Here is a 22165-nt window from a genome sequence, read left to right on the forward strand (position 1 = left end):
AGTTTTACTAGCATTTAAGAGCAGTTGGAGGCCACGGAAGGAGTGTTGTATGACATTGAAGCTTGTTTGGTTTGTTAACACAGTGTCCAAAGAAGGGCGAGATGTATACAGAATGGTGTCATCTGCGTAGAGGTGGATCAAAGAATCACCCACAGCAAGAGCGACATCATTGATATACACAGAGAATATTGTCGGCCTGAGAACTGTGGCACCCCCATGGAGACTGCCAGAGGTCCGTACAACAGGCCCTCTGATTTGATACACTGAACTCTATCAGAGAAGTAGTTGGTAAACCAGGTGAGGCAATCATTTGAGAAACCAAGGCTGTTGAGTCTGCTGATAAGAATAAGGTGATTGACAAAGTCGAATGCCTTGGCAAGGTCGATGAATACGGCTGCACAGTGATGTCTCTTATCGATGGTGGTTATGATGTCGTTTAGGACCTTGAGCGTGGCTGAGGTGCACCCATGACCAGCTCTGAAACCAGATTGCATACCGGAGGAGGTACGGTGGGATTCGAAATGGTCGGTAATCTGTTTGTTAACTTGGCTTTTGAAGACCTTAGAAAGACAGGGTAGGATAGATATAGGTCTGTAGCAGTTTGGGTCTAGAGTGTCACCCCCTTTGAAGAGGGGGATGACTGCGGCAGCTTTCCAATCTTTGGGAATCTCAGACGTTACGAAAGAGAGGTTGAACAGGCTAGTAATAGGGGTTGCAACAATTTCGGCAGATAATTTTAGAAAGAGAGAGTTTGTCTAGCCCGGCTGATTTGTAGGGGTCCAGATTTTGCAGCTCTTTCAGAACATCAGTTATCTGGATTTGGGTAAAGGAGAAATGGTGTGGGCTTTGGCAGGCTGCTGTGGAGGGTGCCTTGGCAGTTGACCGGGGTTGGGGTAGCCAGGTGGAAAGCATGGCCAGCCATAGAGAAATGCTTATTGAAATTCTCAATTATAGTGGATTTATCAGTGGTGACACTGTTTGCTAGCCTCAGAGCAGTGGGCAGCTGGGAGGAGGTGCTCTTATTCTTCATGAGTTAGTACTACAGGAAGCATATTTCTGTTTGAAAAAGCTAGCCTTACCTTTCCTAACTGCCTGTGTATATTTGTTCCTAACTTCCCTGAAAAGTTGCATGTAAGAAGGGCTTTATAAATAAATTTGATTTGTTTGAGTTAACCCATTGTTCCTAGGCAGTCATTGTAAATCAGATTTTATTCTTAACTGACTTGCCTAGTTCAATCAAGGTAAAATAAAATGTGATTAATTATAAGTAGTAATTGCTATTAGCTAATTCATATTGTAGTTTATGTCAGCCAAGAGTTATAAAAATATGATGCTTGTGTTATCTCAATCTTTCCTCAGTTAGCGCTAGGACAAATGTAGCCTACATTTTTCTGTGAATGTCTGAACATTGCATCCAAAAATAAACTGCTCACATTCTGGACTTTGTAAGGACTGTGTTTGTGCAAAATGTTTCTGAAAAAACAGTGTGGTCAGCTCAAATGCTGATAGTTGAATCATACGAAACTGGCCGTTCTAAATAAGTGTTATAAATAAGCGTTCTAATCACACCAGTTTGATCGTACGCTACAGGGACCACTGTAGAATGATCACACCCATGTGTTGGTACGCATAAAAAGGTTCAAATGAGGAACTTGGATTAGCTAACACAACGTGCCTTTGGAACACAGGAGTGATGGTTGCTGATAATGGGCCTATGTACGCCTATGTAGATATTCCATTAAAAATCAGCTGTTTCCAGCTGCAATAGTCATTTACAGCATTAACAATGTCAACACTGTATTTCTGATCAATTTGATGTCATTTTAATGGCCAAAAATGTGCTCTTCTTTCAAAAACAAGGACATTTCTAAATGACCCCAAACTTTTGAACGGTAATGTATGCTTTTCATATTTCTTCTGTAAGAAACATTCACATTTAGGTCTATTCATATAGGCCAATTCCCACAAGTGTAAAGGGTTCATTTACCACAACCACAATTTCCCATGTGTTTTGGAATTGAAGTATTGCGAGGGTTGATGCACCTCAGCAAGTCTAGACCCTGTGACCAGATGCTTTGGTGGGAGCCCTTTGAATCATACACTCTGATCTACTTTTACGCACCATTGAAGACCTGTCGAAAATATTAAATGCATGCATATCTCATGAGACGTCATGCACCAGCCATTTCCAATGACTTATGCAAATTAGTCTTCAATGTGTCACATATAACATTAAGTGGACACACACCCAAAGGAAGAAGGACCTTGCTGTTTGTCTGAACATCCTGTTTGGGTTTTGAGTTTATAAAGATTTAAATACCTTTGCAAATAAATGACTAAATATGAATCAGGTGTACGAGGACTATGTATATAATTTGCAAACTCCACTTCCCGGTCAGTGATGATGTTGTCCACAAGCCCAAAATCAAGAAGTTTGTTGGTGACTATTGAAGCGATCTCTGCTCACGATTGGCCCTCCAAGAGTTCAGCAATCGCCCATTTGCTGAAGAGGTCAGTCATGGTTAGTGCATACTGGTTACCAGCCACAGTTCTCTTCTCAAAAAGGGCATATGAGATCAATGTCCAGGACAGACCATGCCTGTCTAACTTCGATAGGATGCATTACAGAGTCCTGCATTTTCATGTTATTGTAGAGTTAACACTGGGAACTCCTCAACCTTATGGAATGAGAAAACATAGTACATCAGATATAACAAAGGCAAACACTCGTTCATCTTTATTTATAATAACAGCAATATGCACAGTTATAAAATAGGTTGTTTTGTATCCTGGATGCTGATTGGTTGATAGCAGGGAGTTAAAGCACCCCAATCCCTTCATTCCGCAGGTAATGCCTGTTAACAGTTCCATTAGATTTATCAATGTGCTTCCACTGTCCCACAGCCTAGCCAGTCAATTTGCAAACTTCTTCTCCCCTGGAAAAAAAGGCATCTAGACAATATTTATTCTCCATGCTACTAGCCTAGCATTTGGCTTGGTACGGCGGGGGTTAATATAAGCCTACCTGACCTATGCAACATGTTGCAGTTTTTTTTGTTTGTCATCTCCATCGTGCCATGTATATGAACATGCCGAGACTGACAGTTTCTCTTAACCAGGCAAATTCATTTATCAGGATCATTATTATAATGGATATATTAAAAAGAATTGGCAATTGAAACTAAAGTAAAACAAATGAAAATGCACATAGTTTGCTGTCATTTCAACTGCTTGATGTGATTGTGTTACGCTGTAACACTGAATTTCCTTGATACAGATTAAATTGGCTAGCTAGCGAAGGAGAAGTAATGTTAGCTTGTGATTAGTTGTGAATAAGAAAGATACTTAACTAGTAGATAGTCTCCATCAGCAGATGTTCCCAGGTATTGTTTTGAGATAGCCGTCTTGAACATATATATGCATTGTCAATTAAAAAAGTAGAGCTTTGCAATCGTAAAGAATCTCCACACATCAAACCCTCAGCACTTTGACACACGAGTCCGGATTGACAGATCTAGCAAATGCACGTGCCCACAGAACAGTTTTTTAAGGTCAACGGAGGGTGTGAGAGAGAGGCACCTGCACGAGCTACTCCATCCACACAAAGACAGGCATGTGCTGTGAGAAATTTACAACGTGATGTTCAAATCAGAACACATTCGGAATGATTGGAACTATTTCACGATGGGAAGATTTTTACATGACAGATAGCAGTGATGATTACAGATGAAAACTATGTAGATAAAAAGGTCTGCAACTTACCATGAGGTATTCTAGTTCAGGTGAGCAAAAGCTCTAGACTTACCTCACACATAAAGCAGCGCACCAGTTATTGTTTACAAAGAGGCACACCCTTCCCCTTTGGTTTAGCCTTAGTCTGCTGTCCGGTCGCGATGAAGCATGGAGTTTTATGTCCTTATCGCCCATCAGTCAAGTTTCTGAAAAGCATATAATATTATTGCTTTTCACGTCCCGTTAGAAGGTAACTATCAAATGGAGCATCTTGTCCTCAAGTGACTGGACATTTGTCTAACATGGAGAGGAGTGCCGGACGATTTTCTCTGCTTCTGAGTCTAACAAGGACTCCAGCCCTCCTCCTTCATCTCATCTTGCAGCGCTGAAATAGCCCGAACAATGGAGTATAGTCCGGTGTAAACAAGGGAACAGCTGAGTTGACGTAGGAGCCGAAATCGAGGTCGAAGTCAAGGTCGAGTTGTAGTTCAAAATTATAATGGTGTGAGCTATCTGTACAAAAAATACGGATAAGCAAAAAAAGTCACAAAATAGCAAAGTCAATTTGGAGCAAGTAAGACGTTGACCATTTGTGTCCGCGCCATCTTATTATTCTTCACTTCTTACATCTATAGATACAAATATATCGTGGATTGTTGCCTATATGGCTGATTATGATAACCTACAACAGTAAATAAATGAGTTGTGAAAATAATTAGCTTAACAATGTACACTTGTATTCGCATTCTTCCAATACAAGTGCACAGTAATACATATGTATTTAGATCTGAGATATCACTGGATATTATCGTACATCGAGCATACAGTACATCTATTGCATGCTTTGAAATATTAAAGATGCAGGGATTGAAATAGTGAAATGCTTAAACATGGAGTGCTCTCAGTAAGATAATCACAAAAATAAGTCAATTTAGCAGTGTAAACGTTTAATCAACAATTTTCATACAACAATTGAGGAAATTACATGGTCATGTTGTCCATGATACGCCTCATGCTCATGAACTTCATGCCACCACTCATGCCTCCCATTCCCATGCCCATATCCCTGAAGCTCCTGTACTCTCCAGGCCTCATGTACATCTGCCTGCCTCTGAAGTTGGGCTGCTCGTACATCAGCCAGTGGCCGTCCATCACGTTGCAGGACTGGCAGTCTGACATGCGGTAACGCTCCTGGATGGAGTCACAGTCGTCCATCATCTCGTGCATCTGACCTCCGAAGTTCTCCCTCTCGTAGATCCTCATCCTGAAGTTTCCACGGTGCTGTTAGTGGGAAAGAACAGGTTTCATTGATCAGATAAATCATATGTAAACTTGTGTTATATGAGAGTTATATTTTCAGGAGCAAGATTATTCGATTTTAAAGATTAAATATTTTCAACCTACCATGGGGATCATGCGGCTGGACCTGATGCAGTCGTTCATTCCCATCATACGCTGGTAGTCTGAGTACTCTCCCCTCCTCATGAAGTACTGGTTTCCCATGAAGTTGGGGCGGTCGTAGACCATGAAGCAGCCACTCTCAACCCTGCAGGAGTGGCACCTGCTCAGGTGGGAGGACATGTCAGGGCAGTCCTGGCTGGTCTCATAGGAACGACCCTGGAAGTTCTTGTCCTCGTAGAAGATGATCTGAAAATGCAAAAATAAATCATTGGTAAAAATGGAAAGATATTGCGATTGTAATTGACTAAACCAGCCATTATTCAAGCAATAAACTTAAAACTGTAGGCTAAAACGCTGTGCCTACCTTGCCCATCATGGTTGCGATTGTTTCTTTGAGCTGTGCTGTTGCTAAACTGATGCCCTGTCTGTGTTAACCCTTACTTTTATACCTGACCAAACCCAAAGAATCTGTGGCCCCATTGTGTAAACCCCTGACCCAGCAACACTGTATAGAGGCCTATAGAGTGCTGAAGTGCTTTCCCTACATTTCCATGTGACTGGATCCCATGAAGACTTTAGAATGGGGGTTTGCATTGAGAAGTAAATACAACTGAGCTTTTAGAAATAGTATACAATGGTCTGTTGTACATATTTCAGAACACACTAGGTATTTTAGTGAAACATGTTCAATAAAAGTGTTATTTTGCTTGAGTTTGTTTTTATGCTATAGCCGTGACATAATCCATAAATCTTTCCAAACAGCTTGAATTTTGGTTTCGTGGGTTGGTTGTTGACTGTGAATAGCTTTAAGTCATTTGGTACATTCAATAAATGCAAAGAAAATATATTATCTTAATAGTTAAGAAAGTATTTTACAATCACATAGATTAATGTATATATACACTCGGTCAAAAGTTTTAGAACACCTACTCATTCAAGGGTTTTTCTTTATTTTGACTATTTTCTAGATTGTAGAATAATAGTGAAGACATCAAAACTATGAAATAACACAAGGAATCATGTAGTAACCAAAAAAGTGTTAAACAAATCAAAATATATTTTATATTTGTGATTCTTCAAATAGCCACCCTTTGCCTTGATGACAGCTTTGCACACTCTTGGCATTCTCTCAACTAGCTTCATGAGGCAGTCACCTGGAATCCATTTCAACAGGTGTGCCTTGTTAAAAGTTCATTTGTGGAATTGATTTCCTTCTAACTGGGTTTGAAGTTTTACAGAAGATAGCCCTATTTGGTAAAATACCAAGTCCATATTATGCGAAGAACAGCTCAAATAAGCAAAGAGAAACGACAGCATCATTACTTTAAGACATGAAGTTCAGTCAATGCTGAACATTTTAAGAATTTTGAAAGTTTCTTCATGTGCAGTCGCAAAATCCATCAAGCGCTATGATGAAACTGGCTCTCATGAGGACCGCCACAGGAATGGAAGACCCAGAGTTACCTCTGCTGCAGAGGATAAGTTCATTAGAGTTACCAGCCTCAGAAATTGCAGCCCAAATAAATGCTTCACAGATCATGTGTCTGTTCAAGTAACAGACACAACTCAACATAAACTGTTCAGAGGAGACTGTGTCAATAAGGCTTTCATGGTCGAATTGCTGCAAAGAAACCATTACTAAAGGACACCAATAATAAGAAGAGACTTGCTTGGGCCAATAAACATGAGCAATGGACTTATGGAAATTTGGACCGGTGGAAATTTGTCCTTTGGTGTGCTGTCCAAATTGGAGATTTTTGGTTCCAACCGCTGTGTCTTTGTGAGCGGATGATCTCTGCATGTATATTTCCCTCAGTAAAGCATGGAGGAGGAGGTGTTATGGTGTGGGGGTGCTTTGCTGGTTACACTGTCTGTGATTTATTTAGAATTCAAGGCACACTTAACCAGCATGGCTACCACAGCCTTCTGCAGCAATACACCATCCCATCTGGTTTGGGTTTAGTGGGACTATCATTTGTTTTTCAACAAGACAATGACTCAACACACCTCCAGACAGTGTAAGGGCTATTTTACCAAGAAGCAGAGTGATGGCGTGTTGCATCAGATGACCTGGCCTCCACAATCCCCTGACCTCAACCAAATTGAGATTGGATGGGATGAGTCGGATCGCAGAGTGAAGAAAAATCAGCCAGCAATTGCTCAGCATATGTGGGAACTCCTTCAAGACTGTTGGAAAAGCATTCCAGGTGAAACTGGTTGAGAGAATGCCAAGAGTGTGCAAAGCTGTCATCAAGGCAAAGGGTGGCTATTTGACGAATCTCAAATGTAAAATATAGTTTTATTTGTTGAACATTATTTTGGTTATTTACATACATGATTCAATATGTGTTATTTCATACTTTTTATGTCTTCACTATTCTTTTACAATGTAGAAAATAGTCAAATTAAAGAAAAACCCTTGAATGAGTTGGTTGTTCTCAAACTTTTAACTGGTAGTGTATATGTACACTGTATATACAAGACAACAAAGGAGGGGCTTCGGGACGAGTCTCTGAATGTCATTGAGTGGCCCATCCAGAGCCCGGATTTGAACCCGATTGAAAATCTCTGGAGAGAATCTGGAAATCCAAATTAGATTTTTCTTGGTTCCAACCGCCGTGTCTTTGTGAGAGATGTAGAGTAGGTGAATGGATTGTTTCCGTATTTGTGGTTCCCACCGTGAAACATGGCGGAGGTGTGATGGTGTGGGGCTGCTATGCTGGTGACACTGTCGTTGAGTTATTTAGAATTCAAGGCACACTTAACCAGCATGGCTACCACAGCACTCTGCAACGATACGCCATCCCATCTGGTTTGTGCTTAGTGGGACTATTATTTGTTTTTCAACAGGACAATGACCCAACACGCCTCCAGGCTGTGTAAGGGATATTTTACCAAGAAGAAGAGTGCTGCATCAGATGAGTGCTGCATCAGATGACCCGATGAGAAACCCTTTAATGAGTTGGTGTGTCCAAACTTTTGACTGGTACTGTGTGTACATACAGTTGAAGTCAGACGTTTGCATACACCTTAGCCAAATACATTTAAACTCAGTTTTTCACAATTCCTAACATTTATTTCTAGTAAACATTCCCTGTCTTAGGTCAGTTATGATCACCACTTTATTTTAAGAATGTGAAATGTCAGAATAGTAGAAGAGAGATTTATTTCAGCTTTCTTTCATCACATTCCCAGTGGGTCAGAAGTTTACATACACTGAATTCATATTTGGTAGCATTGCCTTTAAATTGTTTAACTTGGGTCAAACATTTTGGGTAGCCTTCCACAAGTTTCCCACAATAAGTTGAGTGAATTTTGTGTAACGCTCATTGTGGGTGTAAGAAGAGGAGGACCAATGCGCAGCGTGGTAAGTGTCCATATTGTTTTAATAAGAATACTGAACACTGAACAAAAACAATAAAACGACAAAACGAACAGTCCTGAACGGTGAAGCAAAACACAGAACAGAAAATAATCACCCACAAAACACAGGTGGGAAAAGGCTACCTAGGTATGATTCTTAATCAGAGACAACGAACGACACCTGCCTCTGATTGAGAACCATACCAGGCCAAACACAAAACCCCAACATAGAAAAAAGTACATTGACTACCCACCCAACTCACGCCCTGACCATACTAAAACAAAGACATAACAAAAGAACTAAGGTCAGAACGTGACATTTTGGCCCATTCCTCCTGACAGAGGTGTAACTGAGTCAAGTTTGTAGGTCTCCTTGCTCGCACACGCTTTTTCAGTTCTGCCCCCAATTGTTCTATGGGATTGAGGTCAGGGTTTGTGATGGCCACTCCAGCACCTTCACTTTGTTGTCCTTAAGCCATTTTGCCACAACTTTGGAAGTATGCTTGGGGTCATTGTCCATTTGGAAGACCCATTTGCGACCAAGATTTAACTTCCTGACTGATGTCTTGAGATGTTGCTTCAATATATCCACATAAATTTCCATCCTCATGATGCCATCTATTTTGTGAAGTGGACAAGTCCCTCCTGCAGAAAAGCACCCCCACAACATGATGCTGCCACCCCCGTGTTTCACGGTTGGGATGGTGTTCTTCAGCTTGCAAGCCTCCCCTTCCTGACTGAAGTTAATCTCCACTCTGTTATAATCTCCACTCGGCACAGCCAGAAGAGGACTGGCCACTCCTCATAGCCTGGTTCCTCTCTTGGTTTCTTCCTAGGTTCTGGCCTTTTTAGTTAGTTTTTCCTAGCCACCGTGCTTCTACACCTGCATTGCTTGCTGTTTGGGGTTTCAGGCTATGTTTCTGGACAGCACTTTGAGATATCAGCTGATGTAAGAAGGGCTTTATAAATACATTTGATTTGATTTGCACAGGATCTGTACATCCGAACATCACACCTGCGGGACAGGTACAGGATGGCAACAACAACTGCCCGAGTTACACCAGGAACGCACAATCCCTCCATCAGTGCTCAGACTGTCCGCAATAGGCTAGAGAGAGGCTGGACTGAGGGCTTGTAAGCCTGTTGTAAGTAAGTCCTCACCAGACATCACCGGCAACAACGTGCTCTTCATTGACGAGTCACGGTTTTGTCTCACCAGGGGTAATGGTAGGATTCGCGTTTATCATTGAAGGAATGAGCGTTACACCAACGCCTGTACTCTGGAGCGGGTCCGTCATTGTCTGGGGCGGTGTGTCACAGTATCATCGGATTGAGCTTGTGTCATTGGAGGTAATCTCAACGCTGTGCGTTACAGGGAAGACATTCTCCTCCCTCACGTGGTACCCTCCTGTAGGCTCATCCTGACAAGACCCTCCATTATGACAATGCCACCACGAGCCATACTGCTCATTCTGTGCATGATTTCCTGCAAGACAGGAATGTCAGTGTTTTGCCATGGCCAGCGAAGCGCCCGGATCTCAATCCCATTGAGCACGTCTGGGACCTGTTGGATCGGAGGGTGCGGGCTAGGACCATTCCCCCCAGAAATGCCCGGGAACTTGCAGGTGCCTTGGTGGAAGAGTGGGGTAACATCTCACAGCAAGAACTGGCAAATCTGGTGCAGTCCATGAGGAGGAGATGCACTGCAGTAATTAATGCAGCTGGTGGCCACACCAGATACTGACTGTTACTTTTGATTTTGACCCCCATTTGTTCAAGGACACATTTTTCCATTTCTGTTAGTGACATGTCTGTGGAACTTGTTCAGTTTATGTCTCAGTTGTTGAATCTTGTTATGTTCATACAAATATTTACACATGTTAAGTTTGCTAAACAGTGAGAGGACGTTTCTTTTTTTGCTGAGTTTATAAAACACTCTGCTTTCTTAAGAGGTTGTCAAAAGTTATCAAATCAGTAAATCAAGTTGAGTTGGAAAAAAAGGTAACAAAAGATTTGTAACATTATAATATACAAGTTCATACAACCCAACATTTTATGTAAATCTGGAAACAAATCTTTTAAAGTTGAAAAGGCTTATATTTTACAGTGAGATTGTTTGACAGCTTCACATCACCCACTTTTCGGAACTCCCACTCCCGTGTGTCCCCTTCCAAATTCCACCCCTGCTAGTCTAACCACTTGTTCTTTTAACTGACATTAAAAAGAACATGCAAATGGATATGACTAAAAATAACAAGATTGTGTAGTGTACTTGCTCAACAGTTCTGATGTCATCATCCCTTCTAGAATCAACACATCATCACTTCTAGAACGGCCATCATGCCACGATTTAATTGTTGTTGGTTATTTCAGTAAAACAGTACATATTTTTTATTTTTCATCTAAGAACATGTCATGTATATGAAACGACTGCAGTTTCAGTAGTACAATGTTCCGTTACATAGTTTCTCAGAGCTGTCTAATCCATGTATTTGAGTGGTGGGGATACGTGACGATCAAAATAAGGAAACATGATTAACTGTGTTAAACTTTTTAAGATATTTTAAACTTCTAATTATTTGCATTCATTAGCACATGAACTTTGACAGCCCTGCTTTCTGAATAGAGCCTACTTGTTTATGTTAAGATAGTCTTTGTGCCTTCCTATAGTACTTGACCATCCAACTATTTTGGTAAAAGCAACATAAGCAACTATCGAATGGTGATGAATCGAGCTAGTTTTAAATATGAATTTGTTGAATTTATGTAAAACAATTAAGAAACAATTGTTTTACTGTAGGTGTAACTCTGTCGATGTGAACACAATTTACCGACATTTTTGCTGTAAAAGCAACCATATTGCAGATACTTGAATAAGTAATTGAATAAGAAAAATGTATGCCTTTAAAAAAAATATCACAAAAATGCTCCTTTTTCATTCTATTTTCTTATTATTTTTATGTATTATATAGTTTTTTAGGTATAACAATATATTTTGTAGTATTTTGTAGTAGATTACTCTGATGTTTAAACATTGTGCGGTGGCATTTAAATTAAAATAAATATACTGTCACTCATAACAAATCACTGAAACTCAGAGTTTTATTGTTTTCGCTTCCATGAATTGTCCCACAGAGACTAATCAAAAATACATTTTTCATACAACATTGGAGCATTTACATAGACATGTTGTCCATGATACGTCTCATGCTCATGAACCTCATGCCACCACTCATGCCTCCCATTCCCATGCCCATATCCCTGAAGCTCCTGTACTCTCCAGGCCTCATGTACATCTGCCTGCCTCTGAAGTTGGGCTGCTCGTACATCAGCCAGTGGCCGTCCATCACGTTGCAGGACTGGCAGTCGGACATGCGGTAACGCTCCTGGATGGAGTCACAGTCGTCCATCATCTCGTGCATCTGACCTCCGAAGTTCTCCCTCTCGTAGATCCTCATCCTAAAGTTTCCACAGTGCTGTCCGGAGGAAAGTATAGTATAGGGTTACTTAATTGATTAGTGAAATAATCAACAAACTCATGATGTAGGAGAACACTACCATTAAAGCATTATTTTCAAAGACTAGATATATAAATGATCAACCTACCACAGGGATCATGCGGCAGGACCTGATGCACTCACTCATTCCCATCATGCTCATGTAGTCGGAGTACTCTCCCCTTCTCATGAAGTACTGGTTTCCCATGAAGTTGGGGCGATCGTACACCATGAAGTTGCCGCTCTCCACCCTGCAGGAGTGGCACCTGTTCAGGTAGGAGGTCAGCTCAGGGCAATCGGAGCTGGTCTCATAGGAACCACCCTGGAAGTTCTTGTCCTCGTAAAATATGATCTGGGGATTTAAATGTTTAAAAAAAAGTTTTTAAATTTAACTAGGCAAGTCAGTTAAGAACAAATTCTTATTTACAATGACTGCCTAGGAACAGTGGGTTAACTGCCTTGTTCAGGGGCAGAACAACATATTTGTACCTCGTCAGCTCAGAGATTCAATCCACCGACCTTTCGGTTACTGGCCCAAAGCTCTAACCACTAGGCTACCTGCCGCCCCAAATAGTCAACAACTTTGAATGACAAACATTTTGTCAGTAATACTGTCATAAAGAGCAGAGGAGCTACAATTGATAATGCACAACTGAGCTATGATAATGAACTACATCTGCATTGAACTACATTTTACCTGAAACTCTTTCTGACATTATGAAATTGTTGTAGATGTCAAATAGTATATCACATAAGGTATGCAATGTAGATAAAATAAACTGAGGGCAAAATATTTTAATTTGCCTACCTTGCCCATCATGATGATGTTTGTTCGTCAGGACTGCACTGTGACTGCACTGAATTCCTGTCTGTTTTAACAGTTACCTTTATACCTGACCAAAACCAAAAGAATCTGTGGCCTCTCATTGTGTAAAGTCCTGACACAGCAACACAGCATATGGGCCTACTGCTCGATGTAGACTTTAAATGGTTAATTTCTGTCTCTGTATGCTTTTCTGTCACAGATGCATGTTGTGGCCATATTGTGTTCTACACATAAAGAGTAAAACAGAAGCTTCTGAACATCCTGCATGTACAGTGGGGCAAAAAAGTATTTAGTCAGCCATCAATTGTGCAAGTTCTCCCACTTAAAAAGACAAGAGAGGCCAGTAATTTTCATCATAGGTACACTTCAACTATGACAGAAAAAATGAGAAAACAAAATCCAGAAAATCACATTGTAGGATTTTTAATGAATTTATTTGCAAATTATGGTGGAAAATAAGTATTTGGTCAATAACAAAAGTTTATCTCAATACTTTGTTATATACCCTTTGTTGGCAATGACAGAGGTCAAATGTTTTCTGTAAGTCTTCACAAGGTTTTCACACACTATTGCTGGTATTTTGGCCCATTCCTCCATGCAGATCTCCTCTAGAGCAGTGATGTTTTGGGGCTGTTGCTGGGCAACACGGACTTTCAACTCCCTCCAAAGATTCTCTATGGGGTTGAGATCTGGAGACTGGCTAGGCCACTCCAGGATCTTGAAATGCTTCTTACGAAGCCACTCCTTCATTGCCCGGGCGGTGTGTTTGGGATCATTGTCATGCTGAAAGACCCAGCCACGTTTCATATTCAATGCCCTTGCTGATGGAATGAGGTTTTCACTCAAAATCTCATGATACATGGCCCCATTCATTATTTCCTTTACACGGATCAGTCGTCCTGGTCCCTTTGCAGAAAAAAGCCCCAAAGCATGATGTTTCCACCCCCATGCTTCACAGTCGGTATGGTGTTCTTTGGATGCAACTCAGCATTCTTTGTCCTCCAAACACGACGAGTTGAGTTTTTACCAAAAGGTTCCATTTTGGTTTCATCTGACCATATGACATTCTCCCAATCTTCTTCTGGATCATCCAAATGCTCTCTAGCAAACTTCAGATGGGCCTGGACATGTACTGGCTGAAGCAGGGGGACACGTCTGGCACTGCAGGATTTGAGTCCCTGGCGGCGTAGTGTGTTACTGATGGTAGGCTTTGTTACTTTGGTCCCAGCTCTCTGCAGGTCATTTACTAGGTCCCCCCGTGTGGTTCTGGGATTTTTGCTCACCGTTCTTGTGATAATTTTGACCCCACGGGGAGATCTTGCGTGGAGCCCCAGATCGAGGGAGATTATCAGTGGTCTTGTATGTCTTCCATTTCCTAATAATTGCTCCCACAGTTGATTTCTTCAAACCAAGCTGCTTACCTATTGCAGATTCAGTCTTCCCAGCCTGGTGCAGGTCTACAATTTTGTTTCTGTTGTCCTTTGACAGCTCTTTGGTCTTGGCCATAGTGGAGTTTGTAGTGTGACTGTTTGAGGTTGTGGACAGGTGTCTTTTATACTGATAACAAGTTCAAACAGGTGCCATTAATAGAGGTAACGAGTGGAGGACAGAGGAGCCTCTTAAAGAAGAAGTTACAGGTCTGTGCAAACCAGAAATCTTGCTTGTTTGTAGGTGACCAAATACTTATTTTCCACCATAATTTGCAAATAAACTGATTAAAAATCCTACAATGTGATTTTCTGGATTTTTTCTTTCTTAATTTTGTCTGTCATAGTTGAAGTGTACCTATGATGAAAATTACAGGCCTCTCTCATCTTTTTAAGTGGGAGAACTTGCACAATTGGTGGCTGACTAAATACTTTTTTGCCCCACTGTATATGTAAAACACATTGTCATACATTCAGGTCTAAAATTATTGTCACCCTTGATATGAATGAGCAAAAAAGAAGGTATGAAATAAATAATTAAAATACTGAGCTATATTGTATGCTCCCAAAAATGGAAAAATACTATTATTTTATACTAATAAAATTGCTCAGAGAAGGAGATTTTGTTTAAGAGGTAACACTTTATTTTCTCAAAAAGATAGCTGGCAAAAGGATTGGCTCTCCTAAAGATTATTAAACACTGGACAAAAATACAAAAATACAAACGCAAAAATACAAATACAACTTCAAAGATTTTACTGAGTTACAGTTCATATAATAAAATCAGTCAATTGAAATAGATAAATTAGGCCCTAATCTATAGATTTCACATGACTGGGAATACAGATATGCATCTGTTGGTCACATCACAGATACCTTTAAAAAAAAGTAGGTGCGTGGATTAAAAAAAAACAATCAGTATCTGGTGTGACCACCATTTGCCTCATGCAGCGCAATACATCTCCTTCTCATATAGTTGATCAGGCTGTTGTTTGTGGCCTGTGGAATGTTGTCCAACCCCTCCTCAATGGCTGTGCGAAGTTGCTGGATATTGTCAGGAACTGGAACACGCTGTGGTACATGTTGATCCAGAGCATCCCAAACATGCTCAATGGGTGACATGTCTGGAGGGTATGCAGGCCAGGGAAGAACTGGGCCATTTTCAGCTTCCAGGAATTGTGTACAGATACTTACAACATAGGTTCTTGCAGTGTCATGCTGAAACATGAGGAGATGGCGGCAAATGAATGGCACAACAATGGGCCTCAGGACCTCATCTCGGTATCTCTGTGCATTCAAATTGCCATCGATAAAATACAATTGTTTTCATTGTTCATAGCTTATGCCTGCCCATACCATAACCTCACCACCACCATGGGGCACTCTGTTCACAACGTTGACATCAGCAAACCACTTGCCCACATGGCATTATTCACATTGTCTGCCATCTGCCCGGTACTGTTGAATGCGGGATTCATCCGTGAAGAGCACACTTCTCCAGCGTGCCAGTGGCCATCGAAGGTGAGCATTTGCCCACTGAAGTAGGTTACGATGCTGAGCTGTAGTCAGGTCAAGACCCTTGGTAGGATGTCAAGCGCACAGATGAGCTTCCCTGTGATGGTTTCTCACAATTTGTGCAGAAACTCTTCAGTTGAGCAATTCCACAGTTTCATCAGCTGTCCAGGTGGCTGGTCTCAGACGATCTCACAGGTGAAGAAGCTAGATGTGGAGGTCCTGGGCTGGCTTGATTACACGTGGTCTGCTGTTGTGAGACCGATCGGACGTACTGCCAAATTCTCTACCATACGGCTTATGGTAGAGAAATTAACATTCAATTCTCTGGCAACAGTTCTGGTGGACATTCCTGCAGTTAGGATGCCAATTGCATGCTCCCTAAAAAATGGAGACATCTGTGGCGTTGTGTTGTGTGCCAAAACTGCACATTTTAGAGTGACGTTGTATTGTCCCCAGCACAAGGTGCACCTTGGTAATGATCATGCTGTATAACCCCCTAAGGATGATATTCGCGCCCCAGAGGAAATCTAATTATCATAATAAAACAATCCCGATACAAATCTGTCCGTTTAAGCTAGAGATCTGTTCTTACATCGGATGTGTCTCAAATCCACCACATCCACTGATGTCGCACTTCCTCTGCAGTGAAAGTTGAGAGAGTTAGAGTGGGGTTTGTCACACCATCAGACATCCCGAAATCGGTCTTCTGACAAAATTGTCTCTAGGGTCCGAAACGGTTTGGCCTCCAAAACTATTATGCTTTAACTGCAGTGTAGGTACATTATGTACTTAATAAAAGTACATATTATGAATCTAATGTCCACTGCAATTATACCAATAAGCATTTTTCTACAGCTGGCCATGCTTTCCACTTAGCTACCCCTACCCCAGCACAGCAACTCGCCCAAGCCTTCCCCATTTCTCCTTCTCCCAAATCCAGTCAGCTGATGTTCTGAAAGAGCTGCAAAATCTGGACCCCTACAAATCAGCCGGGCTAGACAATCTGGACCCTTTCTTTCTAAAATTATCTGCCGAAATTGTTTCCACCCCTATTACTAGCCTGTTTAACCTCTCTTTCGTGTCGTCTAAGATTCCCAAAGATTGGAAAGCAGCTGCGGTTATCCCCCTGTTCAAAGGGGGACACACGCTTGACTCAAACTGCTACAGACCTATATCTATCCTACCCTGCCTTTCTAAGGTCTTCAAAAGCCAAGTCAAAAAACAGATTACCGACCATTTCGAATCCCACCATACCTTCTCCGCTATGCAATCTGGTTTCAGAGCTGGTCATGGGTGCACCTCAGCCACGCTCAAGGTCCTAAACGATATCTTAACCACCATCGATAAGAAACAATACTGTGCATAAACAAAGAGATCTTCTGACAATTCATCTTAATGGTTGTACAGTCGTCTCAAATAAAACTGTGAAGGACCTCGGCGTTACTCTGGACCCTGATCTCTCTTTTGACGAACATATCAAGACTGTTTCAAGGACAGCTTTTTTCCATCTACGTAACATTGCAAAAATCTGAAACTTTCTGTCCAAAAATGATGCATAAAAATTAATCCATGCTTTTGTTACTTCTAAGTTAGACTACTGCAATGCTCTACTTTCCAGCTACCCGGATAAAGCACTAAATAAACCAGTTAGTGCTAAATACGGCCGCTGGAATCCTGACTAGAACCAAAATATTTGATCATATTACTCCAGTGCTAGCCTCCCTACACTGGCTTCCTGTTAAGGCAAGGGCTTTACTACTAACCTACAAAGCATTACATGGGCTTGCTCCTACCTATCTCTCTGATTTGGTCCTGCCGTACATACCTACACGTACGCTACGGTCACAAGACGCAGGCCTCCTAATTGTCCCTAGAATTTCAAAGCAAACAGCTGGAGGTAGGGCTTTCTCCTATAGAGCTCCATTTTTATGGAATGGTCTGCCTACCCATGTGAGAGACGCAGACTCGGTCTCAACCTTTAAGTCTTTACTGAAGACTCATCTCTTCAGTGGGTCATATGATTGAGTGTAGTCTGGCCCAGGAGTGTGAAGGTGAACGGAAAGGCTCTGGAGCAAGAAACCGCCCTTGCTGTCTCTGCCTGGCCGGTTCCCCTCTTTCCATCGGGATTCTCTGCCTCTAACCCTATTACAGGGGCTTACTGTACTGGTGCTCTTTCATGCCGTCCCTAGGAGGGGTGCGTCACTTGAGTGGGTTGAGTCACTGATGTGATCTTCCTGTCTGGGTTGGCGCCCCCCCTTGGGTTGTGCCGTGGCGGAGATCTTTGTGGGCTATACTCGACCTTGTCTCTGGTTGAAGATATCCCTCAAGTGGTGTGGGGGCTGTGCTTTGGCAAAGTGGGTGGGGTTATATCCTTCCTGTTTGGCCCTGTCCGGGGCTATCATCGGATGGGGCCACAGCGTCTCCTGACCCCTCCTGTCTCAGCCTCCAGTATTTATGCTGCAGTAGTTTATGTGTCGGGGGGCTAGGGTCAGTTTGTTATATCTGGAGTACTTCTCCTGTCTTATCTGGTGTCCTGTGTGAATTTAAGTATGCTCTCTCTAATTCTCTCTTTGTCTCTTTCTTTCTCTATCTCAGAGGACCTGAGCCCTAGGACCATGCCTCAGGACTACCTGGCATGATGACTCCTTGCTGTCCCCAGTCCACCTGGCCATGCTGCTGCTCCAGTTTCAACTGTTCTGCCTGCGGCTATGGAATCCTGACCTATTCACCGGACGTGCTACCTGTCCCAGACCTGCTGTTTTCAACTCTTTAGAGACAACAGGAGTGGTAAAGATTCTCTTAATGATCGGCTATGAAAAGCCAACTGACTTGCTGCACCCTCGACAACTACTGTGATTATTATTATTTGACCCTGCTGGTCATTTATGAACATTTGAACATCTTGTCCATGTTCTGTTATAATCTCCACCCGGCACAGCCAGAAGAGGACTGGCCACCCCTCATAGCCTGGTTCTTCTCTAGGTTTCTTCCTAGGTTTTGGCCTTTCTAGGGAGTTTTTCCTAGCCACCGTGCTTCTACACCTGCATTGCTTGCTGTTTGGGGTTTTAGGCTAGGTTTCTGTACAGCACTTTGAGATATATATATATATATATATTGTTTTTTAACCTTTATTTGACTAGGCAAGTCAGTTAAGAACAAATTCTTATTTTCAATGACAGCCTAGGAACAATGGGTAGAACGACAGATTTGTGTTCAGGGGTAGAACGACAGATTTGTACCTTGTCAGCTCGGCGATTTGAACTTGCAATATCAGCTGATGTACGAAGGGCTATATAAATAAATTTGATTTGTGCAGCCGTATTCATTGACCTGGCCAGGGCTTTCGACTCTGTCAATCACCATATCCTCATCGGCAGACTCGATAGCCTTGGTTTCTCAAATGATTGCCTTGCCTGGTTCACCAACTACTTCTCTGATAGAGTTCAGTGTGTCAAATCGGAGGGTCTGTTTTCCGGGCCTCTGGCAGTCTCTATGGGGGTGCCACAGGGTTCAATTCTTGGACCGACTCTCTTTGTATACATCAAGGATGTCGCTCTTGCTGCTGGTGGGTCTCTGATCCACCTCTACGCAGTCGACACCATTCTGTATACTTCTGGCCCTTCTTTGGACACTGTGTTGACAACCCTCCAGGCGAGCTTCAATGCCATACAACTCTCTTTCCGTGACCTCCAATTGCTATTGAATACAAGTAAAACTAAATGTATGCTCTTCAACCGATCGTTGCCTGCACCTGCCCCCCTGTCCAACATCACTACTCCAACTTCAAATACCTAGGTGTCTGGATAGACTGTAAACTCTCCTTCCAGACTCACATCAAACATCTCCAATCCAAAGTTAAATCTAGAATTGGCTTCCTATTTCGCAACAAAGCATCCTTCACGCATGCTGCCAAACATACCCTTGTAAAACTGACCATTCTACCAATCCTCGACTTCGGCGAGGTAATTTACAAAATAGCCTCCAATACCCTACTCAATAAATTGGATGCAGTCTATCACAGTGCCATCCGTTTTGTCGCCAAAGCCACATATACAACCCACTACTGCGACCTGTACGCTCTCGTTGGCTGGCCCTCGCTTCATACTCGTCGCCAAACCCACTGGCTCCAGGTCATCAACAAGACCCTGCTAGGTAATGTCCCCCCTTATCTCAGCTCGCTGGTCACCATAGCAGCACCCACCTGTAGCACGCGCTCCAGCAGGTATATCTCTCTGGTCACCCTCAAAACCAATTCTTCCTTTGGCCGCCTCTCCTTCCAGTTCTCTGCTTCCAATGACTGGAACGAACTACAAAAATCTCTGAAACTGGAAACACTTACAGTGCCTTGCGAAAACAGCTCACAGATTACTGCACCTGTACATAGCCCATCTATAATTTAGCCCAAACAACTACCCCTTTCCCTGCTGTATTTATTTATTTATTTAGCTCCTTTGCACCCCATTATTTATATCTCTACTTTGCACATTTTTCCACTGCAAATCAACCATTCCAGTGTTTTACTTGCTATATTGTATTTACTTCGCCACCATGGCCTTTTTTGCCTTTACCTCCCTTATCTCACTTCACTTGCTCACATTGTATATATACTTATTTTTCTACTGTATTATTGACTGTATGTTTGTTTTACTCTATGTGTAACTCTGTGTTGTTGTATGTGTCAAACTTCTTTGCTTTATCTTGGCCTGGTCGCAATTGTAAATGAGAACTTGTTCTCAACTTGCCTACCTGGGTAAAAAAGGGTAAATAAAAAAATTAAATAAAAATACTCTCTGTGAAAGTAGTGTAGGAGTGAAGTGGGATGTTGCAAAGGGTTTGAACAATGCCACACAAATGTGTCTGACCTCAACTGTCCTAGTCGGCAACACATGACAAATATCAATTGTTTGTTGAACATTCATCTAAGTAAACAGCGTAGATGTATAATCTGTTTTTCATGATTTATACACGATTACACAGTGCCTTCAGACAGTATTCATGTGGAATTCCTTGTCTTCTACGAGGACAAGAACTTCCAGGGTCGTTCCTATGAGACCAGCCAGGACTGCCCTGACATATCTTCCCACCTGAGCAGGTGCAACTCCTGCAGGGTTGAGAGCGGCTGCTTCATGGTCTATGAGCGCCCCAACTTCATGGGACACCAGATGCTGGTCAGAAGAGGAGAGTACCCTGACAACCAGCGCCTAATGGGCACGAGCCAGAGTGACTGCATCAGATCCAGCCGTATGATCCCCATGGTAAGGAAAAGAGAGCATTTCTTCCTTTAAATTACAAAGTAGGCTTCTTAAAATGTCAGACCTTGGTATGAATACAAATTGTTTTAAATTCTCCACCAACAGCACAGAGGCTCCTACAGAATGAAAATCTACGAGACGGAGAACTTTGGAGGTCAGAACATCGAGCTGATGGACGATTGTGACTCCATCCACGATCGGTACCGCATGTCCGATTGCCAGTCTGCCCAGGTCATGGATGGACACTGGCTGATGTTTGAGCAGCCCCATTTCAGAGGAAGAATGATGTACATGAGGCCCGGAGAGTACAGGAGCTTTAGGGATATGGGCATGGGTGTCAAAGGCATGAGGTTCATGAGCATGAGGCGTATCACTGACATGTGCTAAATCATCTGATTGTCAATAAAACAATTTTTTAAACGGTATCTACCAGTATGTCTTACTCATTACAAACACCCTCTTCAGTTTGAAATATCACTTTCATTTTATAATATATTATATCATAAGACATACTATACAGTGTTGATCTGTGCAAATCAAAATGTCCTAAAAGCAGCCATTAGACGTTCAAGCACCATTGCCTTCAAGCACCATTGCCTTCAATTCAATTATGTTTTAAAAAATATGTTGACAATAAAATATAAAACTGTAAACCTAAAAGTGCAATACACAATCACTAGCTGTAGCTTGTGCTAAAAGTATGTCTTACAAGTATCATCAGATTTTATTGACAAGTAGATTTGTGTGTTCATTTGCATAGCAATGAAATGGCATTCCATTTTTATGGGTTATTGTTTCCAAGGGATGGCAGAGAGAATAGTAAGGTTCAAAGCACTGAACAATTGCAGAACACCAAATTCAACTTTCGGTGTTACGCAAGGTTTAGTTCCTGAACCCTTATTATTTTCCCTACATATACTAAGCCTTGGAAACATTACCCATTTCCATTTGTTTCTTGAAGGGTACGTGTATAGTCTAATAAGCAGAGTCAACAGTTTATATTATGCACACAATTCACATTTCCATAATTTACAATGTACATATTTTTTTATGTAATTTAAAAATAAGAAGAAAATTACTTTATATGTATGTACACCTATTTTATAGGCGTTACAGCATTTGCATAGGTATTTTTCTCCTCTAAAGAGCTGT

General features: G+C 41.8%; 3 protein-coding genes across 3 annotated transcripts; 1 reads left to right on the plus strand and 2 right to left on the minus strand.

Annotated features, from left to right (window-relative positions):
* Positions 1–4658: 4658 nt before the first annotated feature.
* Positions 4659–5587, minus strand: LOC115110593 (gamma-crystallin M3-like). The gene is made up of 3 exons (XM_029636397.1): positions 5498–5587; positions 5137–5379; positions 4659–5013 (listed from the first exon to the last, which is right to left on the minus strand). The coding sequence occupies exons 1-3, from the start codon at positions 5507–5509 to the stop codon at positions 4714–4716; spliced, it is 555 nt and encodes a 184-aa protein (XP_029492257.1). The 5' UTR covers positions 5510–5587; the 3' UTR covers positions 4659–4713.
* A 5993-nt stretch (positions 5588–11580) lies between these two features.
* Positions 11581–12879, minus strand: LOC115115682 (gamma-crystallin M3-like). Its single transcript, XM_029644173.1, has 3 exons — positions 12802–12879; positions 12103–12345; positions 11581–11972 (listed from the first exon to the last, which is right to left on the minus strand). Exons 1-3 carry the CDS (start codon positions 12811–12813, stop codon positions 11673–11675), a joined length of 555 nt encoding a protein of 184 aa, XP_029500033.1. The 5' UTR covers positions 12814–12879; the 3' UTR covers positions 11581–11672.
* A 2918-nt stretch (positions 12880–15797) lies between these two features.
* Positions 15798–21400, plus strand: LOC115116362 (gamma-crystallin M3-like). The gene is made up of 3 exons (XM_029644849.1): positions 15798–15828; positions 20739–21016; positions 21119–21400. Exons 1-3 carry the CDS (start codon positions 15798–15800, stop codon positions 21398–21400), a joined length of 591 nt encoding a protein of 196 aa, XP_029500709.1.
* The last annotated feature ends 765 nt before the right edge of the window (positions 21401–22165 follow it).

Source organism: Oncorhynchus nerka, linkage group LG3, assembly GCF_034236695.1.
Source record: "Oncorhynchus nerka isolate Pitt River linkage group LG3, Oner_Uvic_2.0, whole genome shotgun sequence".
NCBI lineage: Eukaryota > Metazoa > Chordata > Actinopteri > Salmoniformes > Salmonidae > Oncorhynchus > Oncorhynchus nerka.